The sequence below is a fragment of the Heterodontus francisci genome, chromosome 26, assembly GCF_036365525.1.
Source record: "Heterodontus francisci isolate sHetFra1 chromosome 26, sHetFra1.hap1, whole genome shotgun sequence".
Taxonomy (NCBI): Eukaryota; Metazoa; Chordata; class Chondrichthyes; order Heterodontiformes; family Heterodontidae; genus Heterodontus; species Heterodontus francisci.
In genome coordinates, this window is record NC_090396.1 from 41,303,431 (window position 1) to 41,324,990 (window position 21,560).

At 42.6% G+C, this 21,560-nt stretch overlaps 1 protein-coding gene across 7 annotated transcripts in view; it reads left to right on the forward strand.

Annotated features, from left to right (window-relative positions):
• LOC137384287 (septin-9-like) overlaps positions 1-21,560 on the forward strand; it is a 413,392-nt gene that overhangs the window by 342,511 nt on the left and 49,321 nt on the right. For all 7 annotated transcript variants that reach the window (XM_068058100.1, XM_068058094.1, XM_068058097.1 and 4 more), the window contains 4 exons: positions 1,965-2,153; positions 7,105-7,230; positions 12,491-12,572; positions 17,833-17,970. In XM_068058100.1, coding sequence (XP_067914201.1) covers positions 1,997-2,153; positions 7,105-7,230; positions 12,491-12,572; positions 17,833-17,970 — 503 coding nt within the window. In that variant the 5' untranslated portion in view covers positions 1,965-1,996. The remainder of the gene's footprint in view (positions 1-1,964; positions 2,154-7,104; positions 7,231-12,490; positions 12,573-17,832; positions 17,971-21,560) is intronic.

The window sequence follows — 21,560 nt, forward strand, 5'->3', positions numbered from 1 at the left end:
CTGCGCTGTGGGAGTGGGTATGAAGGGGACCTCGGGTCTCTTTTTTTTTTTTTAAAGTGAGGCCCATGCTCATGTATGCTTCACTGAAGGAGTCGACGATGACTTGGAGCTCAGTCTCCAAGTGACAACATACAAAAGCATCGTCTGTGTACTGAAACTTGATGACTGAAGTTGGAGTGACCTTAGTTTTGGAGTGGAGGTGACGAAGGTTGAATAATTTCCCATCCATCCTGTAGATCATTCCCACTCCTGTGGGGAGCTTGCCGGAGGTGAGCTGGAGAATTGCGGCGAGGAAGATGGCGAATAGGGTAGGTGCAATGACACAGCCACCTTTAATCCCAATCTTCACTGAGATGGGGTCTGTGGTGGTCTTGTCGGTAAGGATCATGGCTTGCATGGCATCAGGTAGTCGGTGAAGGTAAAACCTAACAACTTCTTGAATCTGGATCATAGTATTGTAAACTGCAGTCACTGGCTATCATTTTATTGGTTGAGATTGCAAAAATTTATGACTTGTAATCTTTAATGGGGCTGAGCCTCAATGGATAAACTGTTCGACTACAGTGATTTATTTGAAAACAATATACATGATTGCAAAACTGGACAAGCTTTGCCAATTGTGTTGTCACAAAAATGGGGCTCCTTTAAAATGTTGCAGCTGTTTGTATACAATGATAAATTTAACATAAATTGGTAATTGTGCCTAAAGGGATTTTGATACCATGTTGGGGGAACTGTGAGGTAAACTTGTTTCTAGAAATAGCCTGCTGATAAAATGCTTAAATGTGCTGGCAATGGTCCATAGGAAATACTCTGTCGCAGTTTGAAACTTTTGCAGCATTTCTTTATTTCTATTTGCTTGAAATTTAGCTTGTGGTAAATGCAGTTTTGCGCCACCTCTTTCCAAAAACCTAGGGCTGGATTTTACAGCCCCTCCCTGCAACCCCCCCCCCTCCCCCAAACCGATATTGGGGGGGTGGGGGGCAGAAAATGTCTCCGGGGGAGGCCTGCCACGGGCCTCAAAGCTGGGCAGGCCTGGCCAATGTTGCCAGCAGCGGGGAGCCCTTATGGCGCCACCCCCCCCCCCCCCCCCACCCCCCAACCTCCCCTCGGCAATGGGAGCAGCATTAACTTAGTAAAAAAAAAATGCAAATGAATGAATTAAGTAGTTAACCTGCTCCCGCCATCCGATCCAGTGCCATATTGGTGGCACCAGCCAGCACTGCTGTGCCTTCAGATCTCCAGTCAGAGACCCAATGCAGGACACTGATGGGGAGGGGGGAGCAGCGAAGTATTTCAGTATGAGGTGGGGGAGCAGGGTCAAACTATTTTGATTGGTGGAGAGGATGGTGGGAAAGAGTTGAAGTTAGAAGTTGATGAATTTTTTGGGGGGAAGGTCAGGTACACAAGGTAAGTATTTTGGGGGGAGGTGGGTGGTGAGAGGGTAAGGAATGAACTAAATGGATATTGGGGGGTGGTAGAGAGGATAGACATTTCTTTAAGTTTTTAAATTAAATCTAAAATGCCTATTCCTTTAAATATTTAAATGCAATGTAAGGACAGGAAACCCTTTACAAATGCCGTCGGCCATTGAATAGTTTGAAATTATATTTTGTACCCTGAAATATCAAAGTTTTTCTACCAGCCCCTTCCTTTCTTAACTGTTCTCAACTGTTAGCCTGCTTGGGTTTATTTTTCCCATTCCAGGGCCTGTGAGGAACACAAACCCACTGGGTACAGAAAGGGCACCAACAGACCATTCTGATGTGAGCGCATGTGTTTTGACCTTGGATATCTATCTGAACAGCTTGTGTACATGCCCTTACCTTCTGTTCTACTTCATTAGATACTTTTTCACCTCTAATCTCTCGCTGATTAGCTCATTTTGAGCTACAACAGTACAGTGATTATTGCAACAATAGTTTAATCTGTAAATAATTTTTTTTTTCTTTCCACACTGGTAGGTGCAGAAAATAGCTCAATCAAAACCAGCATTATGTCTGAACCTTCTCGAGATGGAGGCGTAAAGCAGTCCATGCAAAATGAGAAGCCAGGATTTGATCACTTTGGATATGTGGGCATTGATTCCATTCTTGAACAGATGAGGAGGAAAGCTATGAAACAAGGATTTGAATTCAATATAATGGTTGTAGGTAAGTTACCAAAGAACAAAAGTGTTTTTTTCAATGAATCCCATGTTCTGATGATTTTGAATTTAGCACATGAATAAATGTTGGCTAGCCATCATGTTTGAAGGAGAGGTGTAGCCTCATATGATTCGTACAGTGCAGGATACTCCATACAAGAGTTTGAATCATGCACATATAAGGGGGAAGAAGTCAGTTTGTGTCATCCACTTTGATGTACAACAGACTTAAAACTCTTGTTCGATTGAGAGGAGCAATCAATACATTGGCATACAGGAAAAACAGGTTATCTAAACATTGAGAGTTTAGTCCAGAGCTTTCCCTCCCTCCTGTTGCTCTTTATTACAAATCTACCTCACCTGGAAACCATACATGGGTGAGGGAAGCCTTTCTGTTGTAAATATTGGTGGCCCAAGCCATGAAGGAGAAATTTTTGACCACCACAAGCTGAATCTGCATTGGTTCTTTGGTGTCATCAGTGCCATTCTCAGCACTGCTTTGAAAGTCTATAGCAAGGCTGAAGTAGCATCCACCAGAACCCCCAAGTACCTTATGAATCGATGGCTAGAATAGGATCCCCCTGCATTTCCCAATCAGTATCTTTTAAGATCTCCTAATTGAGATACCCACAATTAAAACCTACTGTTTATCCCATTGTTCAAGATGTTGAGTAGAATATAACATTAACCGCACCCCCCCCTCTCCCCACCGCAGTAAGTCCATCACCAATACTATATCATCTGTAAAAGGAACACCAATGTTCTCTCAAAATTTATCTAAATGTATATTCTCATAAGATAATAAAGGATGAGGAAGGCCATAGGGCCATTTTATTCATCCATCCAAAGGGACTAATGTCTACATTGTAGCATCCAAATTTTCTTAATTGATTCTGGACTGGTTCTCGAACGAGCAATTCATTTAATGCCATTCCCCCACCTTCTCACCATAACCCTGCACGTTCTTCCTTTTCATATAACAGTCTAATTCCCTTTTGAATGCTTCAGTTGAACCTGCCTCCACCACACTCTCAGGCTGTGCATTCCAGACCTTAACCACTTGCTGTGTGAAAAAGTTTCCCCTCATGTCGCTTTTGCTTCTCTTACTCATTACTTTAAATCTGTGCCTTCTTGGTTTCGATCCTTTCACGAGTGGGAACTGTTTCTCCCTATCTACTCTGTCCAGACTCTTCATGATTTTGAATACCTCTATCAAATCACCTCTCAACCTTCTCTTCTCCCAACTTCTCTAATCTATCGTCATAATTGAAGTTCCTTATCCTTGGAATCATTCTCGTGAATCTTGGTTTTGAGCACACTTTCTAGATAAAATCCAATTTGTTTACTTATTCCATTGCTTCCAGTTTCAACATGAGGGCCACATGACTTACTCAGTCAAAAGTCTTATGAACATAAATAGAGGACAATAACTTGGGTCTGCCCCGAGACTTCCTATACCCCACCAGCTCCTCGGCTCAGTCACTTATAGCCCAGAGGCCATTAGCCACTCCAATTTGGCAATTATCCTCATCATAATGTGGTCTGCCAAATCTGGATTGTCTGGAAATCCAAAGACAGGGTGTCCTGCTCAAAAGAGCGATCACTTACCAATGGTCTGGAATTTCTCAGTTATCTTGGGCCATACAATTGGAAATCGGAAGACAATTGGAAATCAAATCAGAAGAAATTCACAACTACATAATCACTTGCTGTGCTGTTTGGGACCTATTATTTGCAGAAAAGTCCAGATTTAATATGGGGTCAATGAAAAGTCAGGCAACTGTTTTTCAAAGGCATCCAAAAATGTACTTACGATATCGAAGATCTCCATATTATACAGCTTCTGAGGAATGACTACACGTCCCATAAGGCAATCACAATCACTTCCCCTTTCAAAATTGAACTTCCTTTGAACGTTTTAAGTGTAAAATGTATTTTTCATTTTAATGGTGCATTATAATGTGAATTATAGTGCTTCCAAAGTGTTAATGATTTGGAATATTGAAGGGTAAGAAGTTATGTTTGGAAGATATCCAGGATTTCAGTGTTGGATGATGACAGCTCCAAATATAATACATTAATGCTTAAAATCAAAATACTGCATCTACACAGAAATTTCACTTAGTCCAGAGAGAATGAACCATATAGTCTTCATCAGCCAACTTATTTAGGTCTTTCAGACGATGTTTTGCCTTTTATGGTGATCTGAGGAATATTGTATGGAGTGCTTTGAAACATAGAGCTGAGCTAGAAACGAATTCCGTTGCCTTCTGAGGCAGTTTTTCCTTCCAGGTTTTAATACCTTGGGCTGCAGAGCTGTTTTTGATAATGGTAAAACAAAAATTGCTTTAATATATGGTTATCTGAAATTCCCAGCTGCGCAGTGTCTCCTGTGCTACACAGCACATTGTTTAATTATTTTGTTTGAAGTCTGAAGTAATTTATGGCTATTTTGGAATGAACCATTTAGAAAAATGGCATCCATGTTCTCTTTATTTGCTGTAATAGTTTTAAATTTTCAGTGCTGCTCTGTCTTGCTTATGCCAAATAGGAGTCAGAGAAGAGCAGCAGGGAGATTGTATCATTTGGGCACTAAACTTTGAAGAGATATTCAGAGCTATTTTATTTTCATTGGAGAAAAGATTTTGAAGGGACATGATGTAGGTCTTTGAAATGGTATGAGGTAAGTATAAGCAATAACTGGAATAATGAACAGGGAAATTGAGGACATGAGTATGATGAACCTCAAGTGAGATTATTGATGAGGAAAACAAAAGTTTTGCTTCTACTGAGTAATAGAAAGCACTGTTGTCAAAATAGAAGATGCTTGTTATATTTTTAGGTTTCTTTACTGCTTTTATTCTATGTATTTTTTTTGACTTCCATGTTTCAAACTATTCTCCTTGGTGAGTCCTGGCTTTCTATATCCCATAGATGATTTTTTAGGTAAATTCAAAGTGTGACCAGAGAATAAACCCTCATCAGTTTACTTTAGCTTCTGGTTTTACTATACAATCTCCCATTTCTCCTTGTCTCTGGAAGGTGGCCTTTGACTTTATCTGTGAAACACCTTTGTTAAACCGTGAATGAAGAAGCAAATATAGTAGTAATGCAACTGATATTTTTACAATAGTGGTTAAATTTAATTAGCTCTTTGAGTAGCAGACAAGAATGGTTTTACTGCTGTGCTGAACTTCCACTATAATATCTCCCTATGTAAACCTGTCATGGTGTATTTACACTCTCATACCAGTGGTGTCACTGTAGTACCATAATTTTCTGTCTCCCAGCTCCTCGAGCAATACTGCAAAAAAAACTCCTATGCTCAAACCAACTCTGTTAAATTTGGGCACAAAAATGCTAATGAAGTAAATATTTTAAATATCATAAGATGTTTTTATTTAAATTGAATGCCTTGATGTTTCCCTTGTGCATCAGACACAGATCAACCGACTAAAATCTCCAGCAAGTATAAGTTAAACTGGGATTCCATTTCGATAAGTGAACCTTGTTTTTAATGCCTTGTATACTGTAACACTTAAAGGAGGTGAAGATGGATTTTGATTCCTTGCTCCTTGGGGGGTGGGGTGGGGGGGGGGGGGGTGGTGGGGAAGACTTGGAAAAATATCTGTTTAGGATGGAATTAGAAGTTACAGGGATAAGTTCACACAGAAATAATTAAACACTTCATGCTGTTGGATGCAGGAAAGAAAGAAAACCAGCATTTATACAAAGCCTTTCATGGCCTCAAGACGTACAAAAATGTTTCACAGCCAATAAAGTACATTTTGTAAAGGGCAGTCATAGGGAAGTGTGATGGCCAACTTGCACACAGTGTTCCACCAACTGCAGTGAAATAGATGATTTTTTAGTGATTATAGGGATAAATGTTGGATAAATACTGAGAGAGCTTTGTTATTTGAATAGTGCCAAAGGATCTCCCGCATCCATCTGAGAGGGAAGATAGGGTCTCCGTTTAATAAACTCATTTGAAAAGTGATACCTCTGACAATGCAGCATTGCCTCAATACTGCACTGAAATGTCACCTTGATAAATTGTTCAAGTCTCCATTGTGGGACTTGAACTCAGACCTTGTGACTTACAGGCAACGGTACTTAAAATGAGCTAAGGCAGGCAGTGCTTTTATTATTTGTAGTAAGTAACCATCTAGGCCTGACAAGTGGGAATGTGTGAATGGACTAATCTTCTGGAGTATTTGGGGGTCCAGGGGTAAAGGAAATTTAAAAAAAATGTTGACCTTTTTTCTTGGAGACTAAACAGGGGTGAGAACACCACTCATGATAGATTGTACATAATCTGTGGAAGGAATGGGATGAATGGTTTGACCAGCCTTTCTCTCTCAATAATCACTTATGTTTAAGTGCTTTGACCTGGTTGATATGTTGGCTAAAAACAATTTAATATAATATTATTAAACATCATGAACCTTCATCTTTGTGCAGTTGAATTATTGGTTTGGTACTAAGTGACCCACGTAGCTGTTTATGACATGGCTTTGTTTATTATTTTTTCCAAGGGATGTGGGTGTCGCTGGCAGGCCCGCATTTGTTGCCCATCCCTAATTGCCCTTTCTTAAAGGACATTAGTGAACCAGATGGGTTTTTATGACAATTGATAGTTTCATGGCAGCATTACTGAGACTAACTTTCAATTCCAGATTTTTTTTTATTAATTAGATTCCACCGGCTGCCGTGGTGGGATTTGAGCCCGTGTCCTGAGGGCATTAGTCTGGTCCTCTGGATTACTAATCCAGCACTAATACCATTATGCCACCATATCCACAGAATCTATTTGACTCATTTTGGTTCTGAATGAGAGCAGGCTAAAGGCCAAAGTACAGCAAAAGAACTACATTGTAATATTCATTAGCGATGCTACATGCCTGTGCAGGTTTGTGAGCGTGGCTTGTAAACTCAAGTATTTATTCCACCCACAGGTCAGAGTGGTTTGGGGAAATCTACGCTAATAAACACCCTGTTCAAATCCAAAGTTAGCCGTAAATCTGTTGAAGGAACTGAGGAACGGATTCCCCAGACGGTTGAAATGAAATCAATCAGCCATGGTAAGTCCATCAGTGCGACTGATTTGTGCATTTATTTATCCAGTGACGCTGTTGCAATTCTTTGTCTGATGAAGGTTTCTGGTGACAGTAGTCTGGCACCCTATGTGCTGTCCTTTTTTGGCAATTGTTCATAATGGGTTCAGAAGGAACTGTGCTGTTGCATAGCAACACTTAACACTATTTAAACCAAAGAACTTGGGTAAAAGAGTTTTTTTAAAAAAAACAAATATGAACAATAACATTACTGAGACTCTTAGGGCTCTGGGCACCCACCCCAGCTCTTTCCCCGTTTCCCCCCCCTCTCCACACAATCCGTTCAAACACAAATGCATCTTTAAATGCATGAAGAAATAAGTCCAGACAATCTACACTGCATTAATAATAAAGAAAATCATATCACCATATACCAATATAAAACTGATCCTCTGGTTATATGGAGTGTTTCAACTTTATGGTGAGTTTTACCAAGGTCCCCATATTTGACTGAGACTTCTGCATTAATCTGCCCCTTCCTCAATTAAAATATACAATTGGAAGTTTTGCATCAGATGTATCAAATGCATGAGAAATTGAAAAGAGAAAGGTGTATTGACTGGAAAATTTAAGCTACCAATCAATCAAAATGTAATTTGAACTGCCAAGACAATTTGTGACATGATAAATAAAAAAGGAGCAAAAATTCCCCATATTAAGGCAGAATATTGCCTATTGTTCAGAAACATCTCCATGCACAGACTGACTCACTTCATGGGGCACATAAACATCCCTGACCTTGGCTCCCAGCCCAGTCATGAATGAGCTTCCCTCTCCTCGCTACACAAGCTGCACTCCACTGCAGTGTGCAGAGCTTGGTAAGTTCAACGTTGAGTCTAAATGTTGCTGAAGAAAGGGGAGAGCAACATTTACTTAGAGACTGGCTGTGCATTTGATGCCTATCAGAAACAACTTGGATTTAAATAACACCATTTTAATATGGATAAAACATCTCAAACTGCTTCAAAGGAACATTATCAAACAAATTTTGACACTGAGCCACATAAGGCGATATTAGAGTAGATAACCGAAAGCTTGGTCAATAAGTTAGGTTTAAAGGAGTACCCGAAAGAAGGTGGAGAGGCTTAGGAAGGAAATTCCAGAGTTTAAGGCTTCAACAGCTGAAGGCGCAGCCAACAATGGTGGAGCGATTAAGAGGCCAGAATTGGAGGAGCGCAGAGATCTTGAAGGATTGTAGATGCTGGAGGAAATTATAGAGATAGGATGGGGTGAAGCCATAGAGGGATTTGAAAATGAGGATGAGAATTTTAAAATCGAGGCATTACTGAGCCTGGAATCAGTGTCGGTCAGCAAGGACAGGGGTGATGGGTGAACATGACTTGGTGCAAGTTAGGATACAGGCAGCAGCATTTTGGATGGTCTTAAGTTTATGGACCGTAGCAGAAAGTGGGCTGCCCAGGGGAACATTGGAATAGTCAAATTTAGTTGCAGGAAATTTCTGCTCATCCAGTACTGGATGTCGAACAAGCAGTCTGCCAATTTGGAGACAGTGTCATAGAGTCATACAGCATAGAAACAGGCCCTTCGGCCCACCGCGTCCATGCCGACCATAATGCCTATCTATACTAATCCCACCTGCCTGCATTAATTCCGTATCCCTCGATGCCTTGCTCATTCAAGTACCTGTCCAGATGCCTCTTAAATGTCGCTACTGTTCCTGCCTCCACCACCTCCTCAGGCAGCTCATTCCAGATACCCACTATTCTTTGTGTGAAAAAATTACCCCTTTGATTCCCTTTAAACCTCCTCCCTCTCACCTTAAATCTATGCCCTCTAGTTTTAGTCACCCCTACCATGGGAAACAGACTCTGGCTATCTACCCTATCTATGCCTCTCATAATTTTATATACCTCTATCATGTCCCCTCTCAGCCTCCTTCGCTCCAGGGAAAACAGACCCAGCCTATTCAATCTCTCTTTATAACTCAAGCCCTCCAAACCAGGCAACATCCTTGTGAATCTTTTCTGCACCCTCTCTAGTTTAATCACATCTTTCCTGTAGTGCGGCGACCAGAACTGCACACAGTACTCCAAATGCGGCCTAACCAACGTTATGTACAACTGTAACATGACGTCCCAACTCTTGTACTCAGTGATAGGCCGATGAAGGCAAGCCTGCTATACACCACCTTCACCACCCTGTCTACCTGTGTTGCCACTTTCAGGTAACTATGTTCTTGCACCCGAGGTGTCTCTGCTCAAGAACACTCCCCAGGGCCCTGCCATTTACTGTATATGTCCTGCCCTGGTTTAACCTCCTAAAATGCATCACTTCACACTTGTCTGCGTTAAATTCCATTTGCCACTCCCTTGCCCATTTTCCCAGTTGATCTATATCCTGTTGTAACCTTAGACAACCTTCTTCACTGTCCACTATACCACCAATTTTGGTGTCAACTGCAAACTTACTAATCATGCCCCTTACATTCACATCCAAGCCATCAATATATATGACAAACAACAGAGGGCCCAGCACCGATCCCTGCGGCACACCACTGGTCACCGGCCTCCAATCTGAAAAACAACCCTCCACTACCACCCTCTGCCTCCTATCACCAAGCCAATTTTGTATCCAATTTGCTAGCTCACCCTGGATCCCATGTGTTTGAACCTTCTGGACCAGCCTACCATGCGGGACCTTGTCAAAGGCCTTGCTGAAGGTCATGTAGACCACGTCCATCGCCCTGCCCTCATAAATCCTCTTGGTCACCTCCTCGAAAAACTCAATCAAATTCATGAGACATGATTTCCCACGCACAAAGCCATGCTGACTATCCCTAATCAGACCATGCCTTTCCAGATGCAAAGAAATCCTGTCCCTCAGAATCCCTTCCAATAACTTTCCCACCACTGATGTAAGGCTCACCAGCCTGCAGTTCCCTGGCTTATCCCTGCTGCCCTTCTTAAATAAAGGCACAACATTAGCTATCCTCCAGTCTTCCGGTACCTCACCCGTGGCTAACGATGATACAAAAATCTCTGCTAGGGCCCCAGCAATCTCCTCCCTTGCTTCCCATAGCATCCTAGGATACACCTGGTCAGGCCCTGGGGATTTATCCACCTTAATGTGCTTCAAAACCTCCAACACCTCCTCCTTTGTAATGTTGATATGCTCCAGGATATCACTGTGCCCTCCCTTGAACTCACTAGCTTCCATGACCACCTCCACAGTAAATACAGACGAGAAATATTAATTTAAGACTGTGCCCATTTCCTGTGGCTCCACACATAGATTGCTACCCTTTTACTCTTAATATACTTATGGAATCTTTTAGGATTCTCCTTTATCTTATCTGCCAGGGAAATCTCATGGCCCCTTTTCGCCCTCCTAATTTCCTGCTTAAGTGTAGTCCTACATTCCCTCTACTCCTCGAAGGACTCTCTCGATCCCAGCTGCCTATACCTGACATATGCCTCCTTCTTTGTCCTAACCAGACCCTCAATATCTCTCGTCAACCAAGGTTCCCTAAACTTGCCAGCCTTGCCCTTCCATCTAACAGGAACATGCCGTCCCTGAACTCTTCCTATCTCACTTTTAAAAGCTTCCCACTTGCCAGATGTCCCTTTACCTGTAAACAGTCTCTCCCATTCAACTTTTGCGAGTTCCTGTCTGATGCCATCGAAATTAGCCTTCCCCCAATTTAGGACTTCAGCCTGAGGACCAGTCCTATCCTTTTCCATAACTATCTTGAAGCTAATAGAGTTATGGTCACTGGTCCCAAAGTGCTCCCTCACTGAAACATCAACCACCTGCCCAACCTCATTTCCTAAGAGGAGGTCGAGGGTAGCCCCTTCTCTAGTAGGGTCATCCACATACTGCTTCAGAAAACTATCCTGGACACTGAACAAATTCTTTCCCATCTGATCCCTTAGCACTAAGGCAGTCCCAGTCAATATTAGGGAAGTTAAAATCACCAACTATTACAACCCTATAATTCCTACACCTATCTGTGATTTCCCCAGTGGAGGGGTCGAGAGCGGTGGTGGTGGTGAGATAGAGCTGGGTGTCATCAGTGTACATGTGAAACCTGAAGTCGTGTAGTTAGATGATGTTGCCAAAGGACAGCATGAAGATGTGAAATAGGAAGGGGCCCAGGTTGGATCCTTGGGGAACTCCAGAGGTAACAGTGCAGGAGCAGGAATATAAGTTGTTGCAGGTGATTCTCTGGCTACAAATGAATAGGTAAGAATAGAACCAGGCAAGTGCAGACCCATCCAGCTGGATGATCGAATAGAGATGTGCGAAGTGAATGGTGTGGTCAACCATGCAGACAGGTCGAGAAGGATGAGGAATGATAGTTTACCACTGTTGCATTCACATAGCTCTTAAAGTTACAGTCAATAGTCTGTTTCAGTACTGCGGTCAGGTGGAAACCTGATTGGAGGGATTCATAATTCTAGTCAAAGGCCGGGCCTGTACTTAAATTTTTACCCCTTCCCGCTATCAAAGTGCGCTCAAGCCTGGCCTGGACTCCAGTACCACCAGCTCTAGCTGTTCCGTGTAAAGTGGCCTAGTTGTTTACCTTGAAGCTATAAAATAATTTATAGTCAATGTTTCAATGTGACTAGGAGATCTAAAAAAATTGTGCACTCATTCAGTTATGAGTGTAATATCTTTCATTATTATAAATTATCAGGTATAGCATGCTACTGTTTCTTCAGATATGATACATTTATCTTAGAATTTGAGGAGTGAGCATTTTGTTTATTGGAGATCGTTATTCAAAGCTGAGGGTGCAGTAAAGTCCTAGATGGCTAAAAACCTGAAAATAAGATTGTTTTGTTTTCGCCTTGTGATGATTGTGTCCTTCATAATTTGAGACAAAATCAGCAAAATTCCTAGGATGGTAAATTTGTAGTGCCCGAGTACCTGGGGTGCATTGTGGTAAGTTTGTCATTACTTGAATTGACATCTTTTGATTTGGCTTTGCCTAGTAAAGGGACTGCCCTTGAATCATTTTGTGTCTGTTCTATAATGGCTGTTTGTATTCACTACCATTTTCCTACAGACTCCGTTGGTGCATCAATAGTTGATCTGATATTTGTTTAGGAATGTAATGCATGTTTTCAGGTACGGCTGATGAAAACTTCTGGCAGATGCTGATGTTAGTTCTATCTGGGGCAGAACCTTTCCATCTAAAAAAAAAATTCTCCAGTCTTGAGTTTATCAACTTGATTTATCCAGTACCGTTCTCAATTTATTGCAGATGTTGAAGAAAAGGGGGTCCGCATGAAACTAACAGTAATTGATACCCCAGGATTTGGCGATCAGATAAACAATGAGAATTGGTGAGTACCAGTCCCCACCATGTTAAAATTACATCAGCCAAAACAGCGATGATCATTAATAAGAATTTCAAAGTTGCTAATGATTGCCTGTTAAGTGCTCCGCATAATTCAGGAAGATACAGTTGTGTTTGCTCACCAACTCTCACCTCGTTGAGGAGCAAAAAGAGCCTCCCATGGGGAGGCGTTAGTGTCGTGGTACTGTCACTGGACTAGTAACCCAGAGACCCAGGGTATTGCTCTGGGGACATGGGTTCAAATCCCATCACAGCAGGAGGTGGAATTTGAATTCAATTAATAAATCTGCAATTAAAAGCTAATCTAATGATGGCCATGAAACCATTGTCGATTGTTGTAAAAACCCATCTGGTTCACTAATGTCCTTTAGGGAAGGAAATCTGCCATCCTTACCTGGCCTGGTCTACATGTGACTCCAGATCCACAGAAATGTGGTTAACTCTTACATGCCCTCCGAAATGGCCTAGCAAGCCACTCAGTTGTATCTAACCGCTACAAAGTCAATAAAAAGGATTGAAACCGGACGGACCATCCGGCATCGACCTAGGCACTGGAAACGACAACGGCAAACCCAACCCTGTCGACCCTGCAGAGTCCTCCTTACTAACATCTGGGGTCTTGTGCCAAAGTTGGGAGAGCTTTCCCACAGACTAGTCAAGCAACAGCCTGACATAGTCATACTCACGGAATCATACTTTACAGACAATGTCCCAGACACCTACCATCACCATCCCCGGGTATGTCCTGTCCAACCGGCAGGACAGACCCACCAGAGGTGGTGGTACATTGGTATACAGTACGGAGGGAGTTGCCCTGGGAGTCCTCAACATCGATTCTGGACCCCATGAAGTCTCATGGCATCAGATCAAACATGGGCAAGGTAACCTCCTACTGATTACCACCTACCGCCCTCCCTCAGCTGATGAGTCAGTACTCCTCCATGTTGAACAGCACTTGGAGGAAGCAGTGAAGGTGGCAAGGGCACAAAATGTACTCTGGGTGGGGGACTTCAATGTCCATCACCAAGTAGGACCACTACTGACTGAGCTGGCCAAGTCCTAAAGGACAGATCTGCTGGATTGGGTATGCGGCAGGTGGTGAAGGAACCAACACGAGGGGAAACATACCTGACCTCGTCCTCATCAATCTGCCGCCGCAGATGCATCTGTCCATGACTGTATTGGTAGGAGTGACCACCGCACAGTCCTTGTGGAGACCAAGTCCCGCCTTCACATTGAGGATACCCTCCATCGTGTTGTGTGGCACTACCACCGTGCTAAATGGGATGGATTTCGAACAGATCTAGCAATGCAAAACAGGGCATCTATGAGGCGCTGTGGGCCATCAGCAGCAGCAGAATTGTACTCAACCGCAATCTGTAACCTCATGGCCCAGCATATCCCCCAATCTGCCATTACCATCAAGCCAGGAGACCAATCCTGGTTCAATGAAGAGTGCAGGAGGGCTTGCCAGGAGCAGCAGCAGGCATACCTCAAAATGAGGTGTCAACCTGGGGAAGCTACAACACAGTAGTATCTGCGTGCCAAACTACATAAGCAGCATGCGATAGACAGAGCTAAGCGATCCCATAACCGATGGATCAGATCTAAGCTCTGCAGTCCTGCCACATCCAGCCATGAATGGTGGTGAATAATTAAACAACTGACTGGAGGAGGTGGCTCCACGAATATCCCCATCCTCAATGATGGGGGAGCCCAGCACATCAGTACGAAAGATAAGGCAGAAGCATTTGCAACAAACTTCAGCCAGAAGTGCTGAGTTGATGATCCATCTCGGCCTCCTCCTGAAGTCCCCAGCATCACAGATGCCAGACTTCAGCCAATTCGATTCACTCCACGTGATATCAAGAAACGACTGAAGGCACTGGATACTGCAAGAGCTATGGGCCCTGACAATATTCCGGCAATAGTACTGAAGATCTGTGCTCCAGAATTTGCTGTGCTCCTAGCCAAGCTATTCCAGTACAGCTACAACACTGGCATCTACCCGGCAGTGTGGAAAATTGCCCAGGTATGTCCTGTACACACAAAGCAGGACAAGTCCAACCCGGCCAATTATCGCCCCATCAGCCTACTCTCAATCATCAGTAAAGTGATGGAAGGTGTCATCAACAGTGCCATCAAGCGGCACTTGCTTAACAATAACCTGCTCAGTGATGCTCAGTTTGGGTTCCGCTAGGGACACTCAGCTCCTGACCTCATTACAGCCTTGGTTCAAACATGGACAAAAGAGCTGAACTCGAGGTGAGGTGAGAGTGACTGCCCTTGACATCAAGGCAGCATTTGACCGAGTATGGGATCAAGGACCCCTAGGAAAACTGAGGTCAATGGGAATCAGAGGGAAAACCCTCCGCTGGCTGGAGTCATACCTAGCGCAAAGGAAGATGGTTGTGGTTGTTGGAGGTCAATCATCTGAGCTCCAGGACATCACTGCAGGAGTTCCTCAGGGTAGTGTCCTACCCCCAACCATCTTCAGCTGCTTCATCAATGACTTTCCTTCAATCATCAGGTCAGAAATGGGGTTGTTCGCTGATGATTGCACAATTTTCAGCACCATTCCTGACTCCTCAGATACTGAAGCGGTCCGTGTAGAAATGCAGCAAGACCTGGACAGTATCCAGGCTTGGGCTGATAAGTGGCAAGTAACATTGTGCACCACACAAGTGCCAGGCAATGACCATCTCCAACAAGAGAGAATCCAACCATCTCCCCTTGACATTCAACGGCATTACCATCGCTGAATCCCCCACTATCAACATCCTAGGGGCTGCCATTGACCAGAAACTGAACTGGAGTCGCCATATAAATACCGTGGTTACAAGAGCAGGTCAGAGGCTAGGAATCCTGAGGCGAGTAGCTCACCACCTGACTCCCCAAAGCTTGTCCACCATCTACAAGGCACAAGTCAGGAGTGTGATGGAATGCTCTCCACTTGCCTGGTTGGGTGCAGCTCCAACAACACTCAAGAAGCTCGACACCATCCAGGACAAAGCAGCCCGTTTGGCACCCCATCTACATTCACTCCCTCCACCACCGACGCACAGTGGCAGCAGTCTGTACCATCTACAAGATGCACTGCAGCAATGCACCTAGCCTCCTTGGACAGCACCTTCCAAACCCGCGACCTCTACCAACTAGAAGGACAAGGGCAGCAAACGCCTGGGAACACCACCACCTGCAAGTTCCCCTCCAAGTCACACACCATTCTGACTTGGAACTATATCGCCGTTCCTTCACTGTCGCTGGGTCAAAATCCTGGAACTCCCTTCCTAACAGTACTGTGGGTATACCTACCCTAAATAGACTGCAGCAGTTCAAGAAGGCAGCTCCCCACCACCTTCTCGAGGACAATTAGGGATGGGCAATAAATGCTGGCCTGGTTAGCGATGCCCACATCCCATGAATGCATAAAAAAAAGGATGATAAATAAATAGCACCTCATTGAGGTGCACTGAATGTAATGCAAGACGGTTATTGAAGCCGACTGCACTCCAATATTATATTTTTGGATCAGTATTCTTCACCAAAATCATGCAGAATATTTCCCACATTGCAGACTGACTTATTTATCCAGTGAATTTGTGCTTTAATCTATCTGTTGTAATGAATGGCCCAGATCTGAAAGCTACCCAGTAATAGCATTAATTGTTGAGTCACTTTAAAATCTAGCAACTAATCTCAGTAACACATCCGACAGGAGCCCAGTCCGAAACAGAATAGTCATCTGCAATTTCAAACATTTACCAGAGCGGAGCCGCACATCATGCTTGTTTAAACTAAACTCTGCATCTCAGCAGAAAGCTTAGAAGGCAGCAATCTACAAACCCAAATTGTCTCCTCTCTGACAGTCTTAAAAGCCAGAAAACTACAAACTCGGCTCAGCAAACACTGCCAGTCATCGCATATAGCAATGCAGACTCTGAGCTTCCGGTTGCTTGCCATTTCAACACTCCCCCCTGCTCTCATGCTCACATCTCTGTCCTGGGATTGCTACAGTGTTCCAGTGAACATCAATGCAAGCTCGAGGAACAGCATCTCATCTACCGATTAGGCACACTACAGCCTGCCGGACTAAACATTGAGTTCAATAATTTCAGAGCATGACAGCCCCCCATTTTACTTTCATTTTTAGTTATTTTTTCTTCCTTGTTTTTACATTCTTTTTTACATTTTTTACCATCTTTTTTTTGCATTTATTTCATTTCATCTTAGTTTGATCAGTTTGCTTACCCACTTTTTTTTTTCAGGTTTGCACTTACTGCTGTTCAATATTCAGTGTATTACACCTAATCTGTACTAATGCTTTGTCTTTCAACACACCATTAACGAATTGTTTGCCTTTGCTCCGTGACCTTTTGGTCAACTATGTGGCCTGGTCCAATCTAGACCTCCTTTGTTATCTCTTGCCCCACCCCCACCTCACTTGCTTATAACCTGTGACTTTTCTAATATTTGTCAGTTCCGAGGAAGGGTCACTGACCCGAAACGTTAACTCTGCTTCTCTTTTCACAGATGCTGCCAGACCTGCTGAGTGGCTCCAGCATTTCTTGTTTTTATTTCAGATTTCCAGCATCCGCAGTATTTTGCTTTTACATTATTGTGTTGTTGTGCTCTGAGAATGAGCAAAGTCCGTTAGGTCCTTATGCAGTTGCCCTTTTTTGTCTGATACGTTGCACTACTCCTTCGCTGCTTCTTTCAACAAATTCTCATCAATGTTACTTGCTGCTGACATCCAGATATGTTGAATGCAACATCCCACCAAGAAACTTTAATATGTAGCAAGTTCCTCAAACATCCAACTGACTTTAAAACACAAAGCCAAATAGCTGTTCGAAACTTTATAACCTGTCCTCTTGAGGAGTTAATGTTTTTATCTAATTTTGTTCTGTTTTAATACGATACCTACAAATGTAAGGTTTTTGAATAGGATTTTAGCTTTCCACCTGAAAAGTAGCTGGCCATTGTATAAACAAATGAAAATCTGAAAATCATCTTTCACGGTTGACAACTTGACATGCCGCCTTATAGGAAAAATAAAAATACAGCTATAAAGTAACCACATCAAAGAACATGACCCTTTTGGAAGTTCAAGACAAATCTGAACTTTTGTTTTTAATTTTGCCTTCTAAATCATCTAGTTTAATAGTTGCTTTGATAACTCTGCTGTAGTTATATTTCTGCTTGGTCAGTTTAATTACATCTTCTATTTCCAATTTTCCATTTAGCTGGCAGCCAATCACAGAGTTTATTAATGATCAGTATGAAACGTATTTGAAAGAAGAACTTACTGTCAATAGAAAGAAACGGATCCAGGACACGAGAGTGCATTGTTGTATATACTTCATTGCTCCGACTGGACACTCGTATGTACCTCTTGGCTCCCAACTCATTTTATTGATTACTAATCTAAGAAAATGTTGTTCCTAACAAATTTAAAGTAACTGCTGAAGTAAACTGCTTGCCCTTCTACTTTGATACTGATGAACTACTTTTGGATTGTGAGCATATTAATGATGGTATCTGTTAAAAGTATATTGTCTTGATGATGTCTGTTAAAAGCAAAATGTACTTCATGCACAAGGCAAATCTTTTGAATTGAGATGCATCCAGTAGGTCCAACAGTTGAGTGTAGTCCCAACCAGCAAATTAGGAGTTTCTGCCTTGGGATTCATCACTCAAGCTCACTTGGATGAGTTTCAGAAGATGTAAACGAGTCCACTTAAAGCCAGACTGCAGCAAAAAGTTACTTTTTTTAATCTTGCAAGAAGTACAACACTAATTTTAACTAGCAGGATGCACTGCATGATTAGCAAGCTGTTGGTTAGCAATTAGGGAGAAGTCCCTGATTTCTATGCATGTTGTAAAACTAAATGTAACTTTATTTATTTATTTTTATTTAGAGATACAGCACTGAAACAGGCCCCTTGGCCCACCGAGTCTGTGCCGACCAGCAACCACCCATTTATACTAATCCTACATTAATCCCATATTCCCTACCACATCCCCACCATTCTCCTACCACCTACCTACACTAGGGGCAATGTACAATGGCCAATTTAATGAGGAACTAAGTCAATACTACCTTTTAAAGAGAGCATCCCCACTCCTGTATCTGTATCCTTATCCAGATTCTTCAAGCTGACCTAAACCATATGTTCCTTTTGTTCTGGCTGGACAGGTAGCCTCTGTCCCTATCCTTGCTTTCTGTATTCAGAGATTGGTCGTGGGGCTGGCAGCTAAACAGGTTACTGCCCCGCTGAGTGATAACTCCCAGAAACTATGCCTTCCTGTTTCCAAATGAATGTCATTTTAACAATGTCAGCCATGGCTCAGTGGGTAACACTTGTCTGAGTCGAAAGGTTGTGGGTTCAAGTCGCAGTCCAGAGACTTGAGTATAAAAATCTAGGCTGACACTGCAGTGCAGTACTGAGAGCGTGCTGCAGTTTTGGAGGTGCCGTCTTTTGGTTGAGATGTTAAACCCTCAGTTGAGCGTAAAGCATTCCATGGCACTATTTCAAAGGTGTCTTGACCACTGTTTATTCCTCAATTGGTATCAGTAAAAAAAAAAATAATCTGGTCATTATCACACTTTCATTTGTGGGAGGTTGCTATGTGCAAATTGGCTGCCATGTTTCCTACATTACAATTTGACTACATTTCAAAGGTACTTCATTGGCTGAAAAGTGCTTTGGCATGATCTGGGGTCGGGAAAGTTGCCATATAAATGAAATCCTTTTTTCTGACTTATTGGGTATGGAAGTTCACTTGTAAGTAGCACTTTGTAAACTTGATCTCGTCAACATTCCCCAGCATTTGACTGCTATGGAGATTTTAATCAGTTTTGAGCTAAATTTGATAAAGCAACCAACAAAAAGCATCACAATGCATCGATGTGGAAACATTGTGTTCTCCTACATGAAATACATCATGGGAATACTGTCTATAGGTGGGCCAGTCTGGTGATCATCTCCTGCCAGAAACTGTTGCTGACTTATACCTGTAAGCTGATCTATTGAGCTCTTCAATGTGAAAATTATTTATGGTTTGCAGTTTAAAATCAGCTTGGAACAGACAGTCTAAACATGTCATTTAAACAGGCACATTTTTAGTGCAGGCATTGTAGTAGTAAATCCTGTTCTGTTATCTACTGTTATAAATATTGTAATCTTAAATGGAGGCTAGTTTTAGGGAACACAAGATGCAGACATGATGATATATTAGACAAATGAAAAGTTCTTAAATTCCAGGGGTGGGCAGCTGGATAATATCTAGTAATAAATGCATTAGGTGCACAAATATCTAGGCTGACTCTGTGCAGTCCTGAGGGAGTGCTGCACTCTTGGAGGTTCTATCTTTTGGATGGGATGTTAAACCAAGGCCCTGCCTGCCTTCTCAAGTGGACATAAAAGATCCCATGGCACTTTTTCGAAGAGGACCAGGGGAGTTATCCCCAGTGTCCTGGCCAATAATTATCCCTCAATCACATCACTAAAACAGATTATCTGGTCATTATCACATAGGGATTTTTGGCAGCTTGCTGTGCACAAATTGGCTGCTGCGTTTCTTCGATTACAGCAATGACTACACTTCAAAATGACCTCATTGGCAGTAAAGTGCTTTGGCACATCCTGAAGTTGTGAAGGGTGCTATAAAAATACAAATCTTTCCTTCTCTCTAGATACAAAATCATAAAACCTTGGCCAATAATTTTGTATGGGGTATGACAGCTGACCAGATTGAAAACTAGGACGTTGGAAGTAAATATTCTTATTAATTTCGGTCCCTAACTGCAAGATTATTTGTCCACTATCCAGTACTGGTTGAGCAGAAATTTCCACCAATTAAATATTGTGAGGAGTGAAGCCATTTCCTTTGGTCCCTGTCACAAACTCCAGTTTTTAAACATTCCTCTCCCTGTCAACTGTCTGATACTGAACCAGACTGTTCACAACCTTGGTGTCATTTTAACCCAGAGATGGCTTCTGATAACATTCGCACCATTATTAAGACTGCCTATTTCCATCTTTGTAATATCGCCTGACTCGGCCCCCTCTCAGCTCGTCTGCTCCTCATCTATGCCTTTGTTACCTCTTAGCTTGACTATTCCAATGCACTCCTGGCTGATCTGACCACATTCTACCCTCCTTAAAGCTATCATCCAAAATTCTGTTACCCATGTCCTCGTTCACACCAAATCCCAGTCATCCATCACCCCTGTGCTTGCTGACTTACATTGGCTCCTGGTTAAGAGAAGGCCTTGATTTTAAATTTCTCATTCTTGTTTTCAAATCCCTCCATGGCATCCCCCCGCCCTCTCTCTGAAAGCTCTTGCTGCCCTCGGAGATATCTGCACTCCTCCAATTTAGACCTCTTGAGCATCCCAATTTTAATTGCTTCACCATTGGTTGCCCTCCCTTCACCTACCAAGGACCTTAGCTTTGGAATTTCTTTCTTAAACCTCTCCACCATTCTACCTCTCTTACTATAAGGCACTCCTTAAAGCCTACCTGTTTGACCAAGCATTTGGTCATCTGCCCTAATATTTCCTTATGTGGCTTAGTGTCAAGTTTTGTTTGACAGTGTTCCTGTGAAGTGGCTTGGGGCCTTTTACCATGTCGAAGGCACTGTAGAAGTGCAAGTTGTAGTTGTTGCACAAAAAATAAATTGCAGGCGTTGAAAATCAGAAACACTGGAAACATTCAGTGGCTCAGTCAGCATTTGTGTAGAGGACAGAAAGCTTCACAGTTCAGGTGTTGACCTTTTATCAAAACTCAAGTTCTGATGAAGGGTCCACACCTGAACTGAAAAGCTGTCTGTCCTCTACACAAATACTGACTGAGCCACTGAATGTTGTCAAGTGTTTTCTGCTTTGGTTTGTATTATGAGTTGGGGAAAATCTGAGACTGTTCCAGATGCAAATCAAATGAGGAACTGTAACATATTGGGGGAAAAT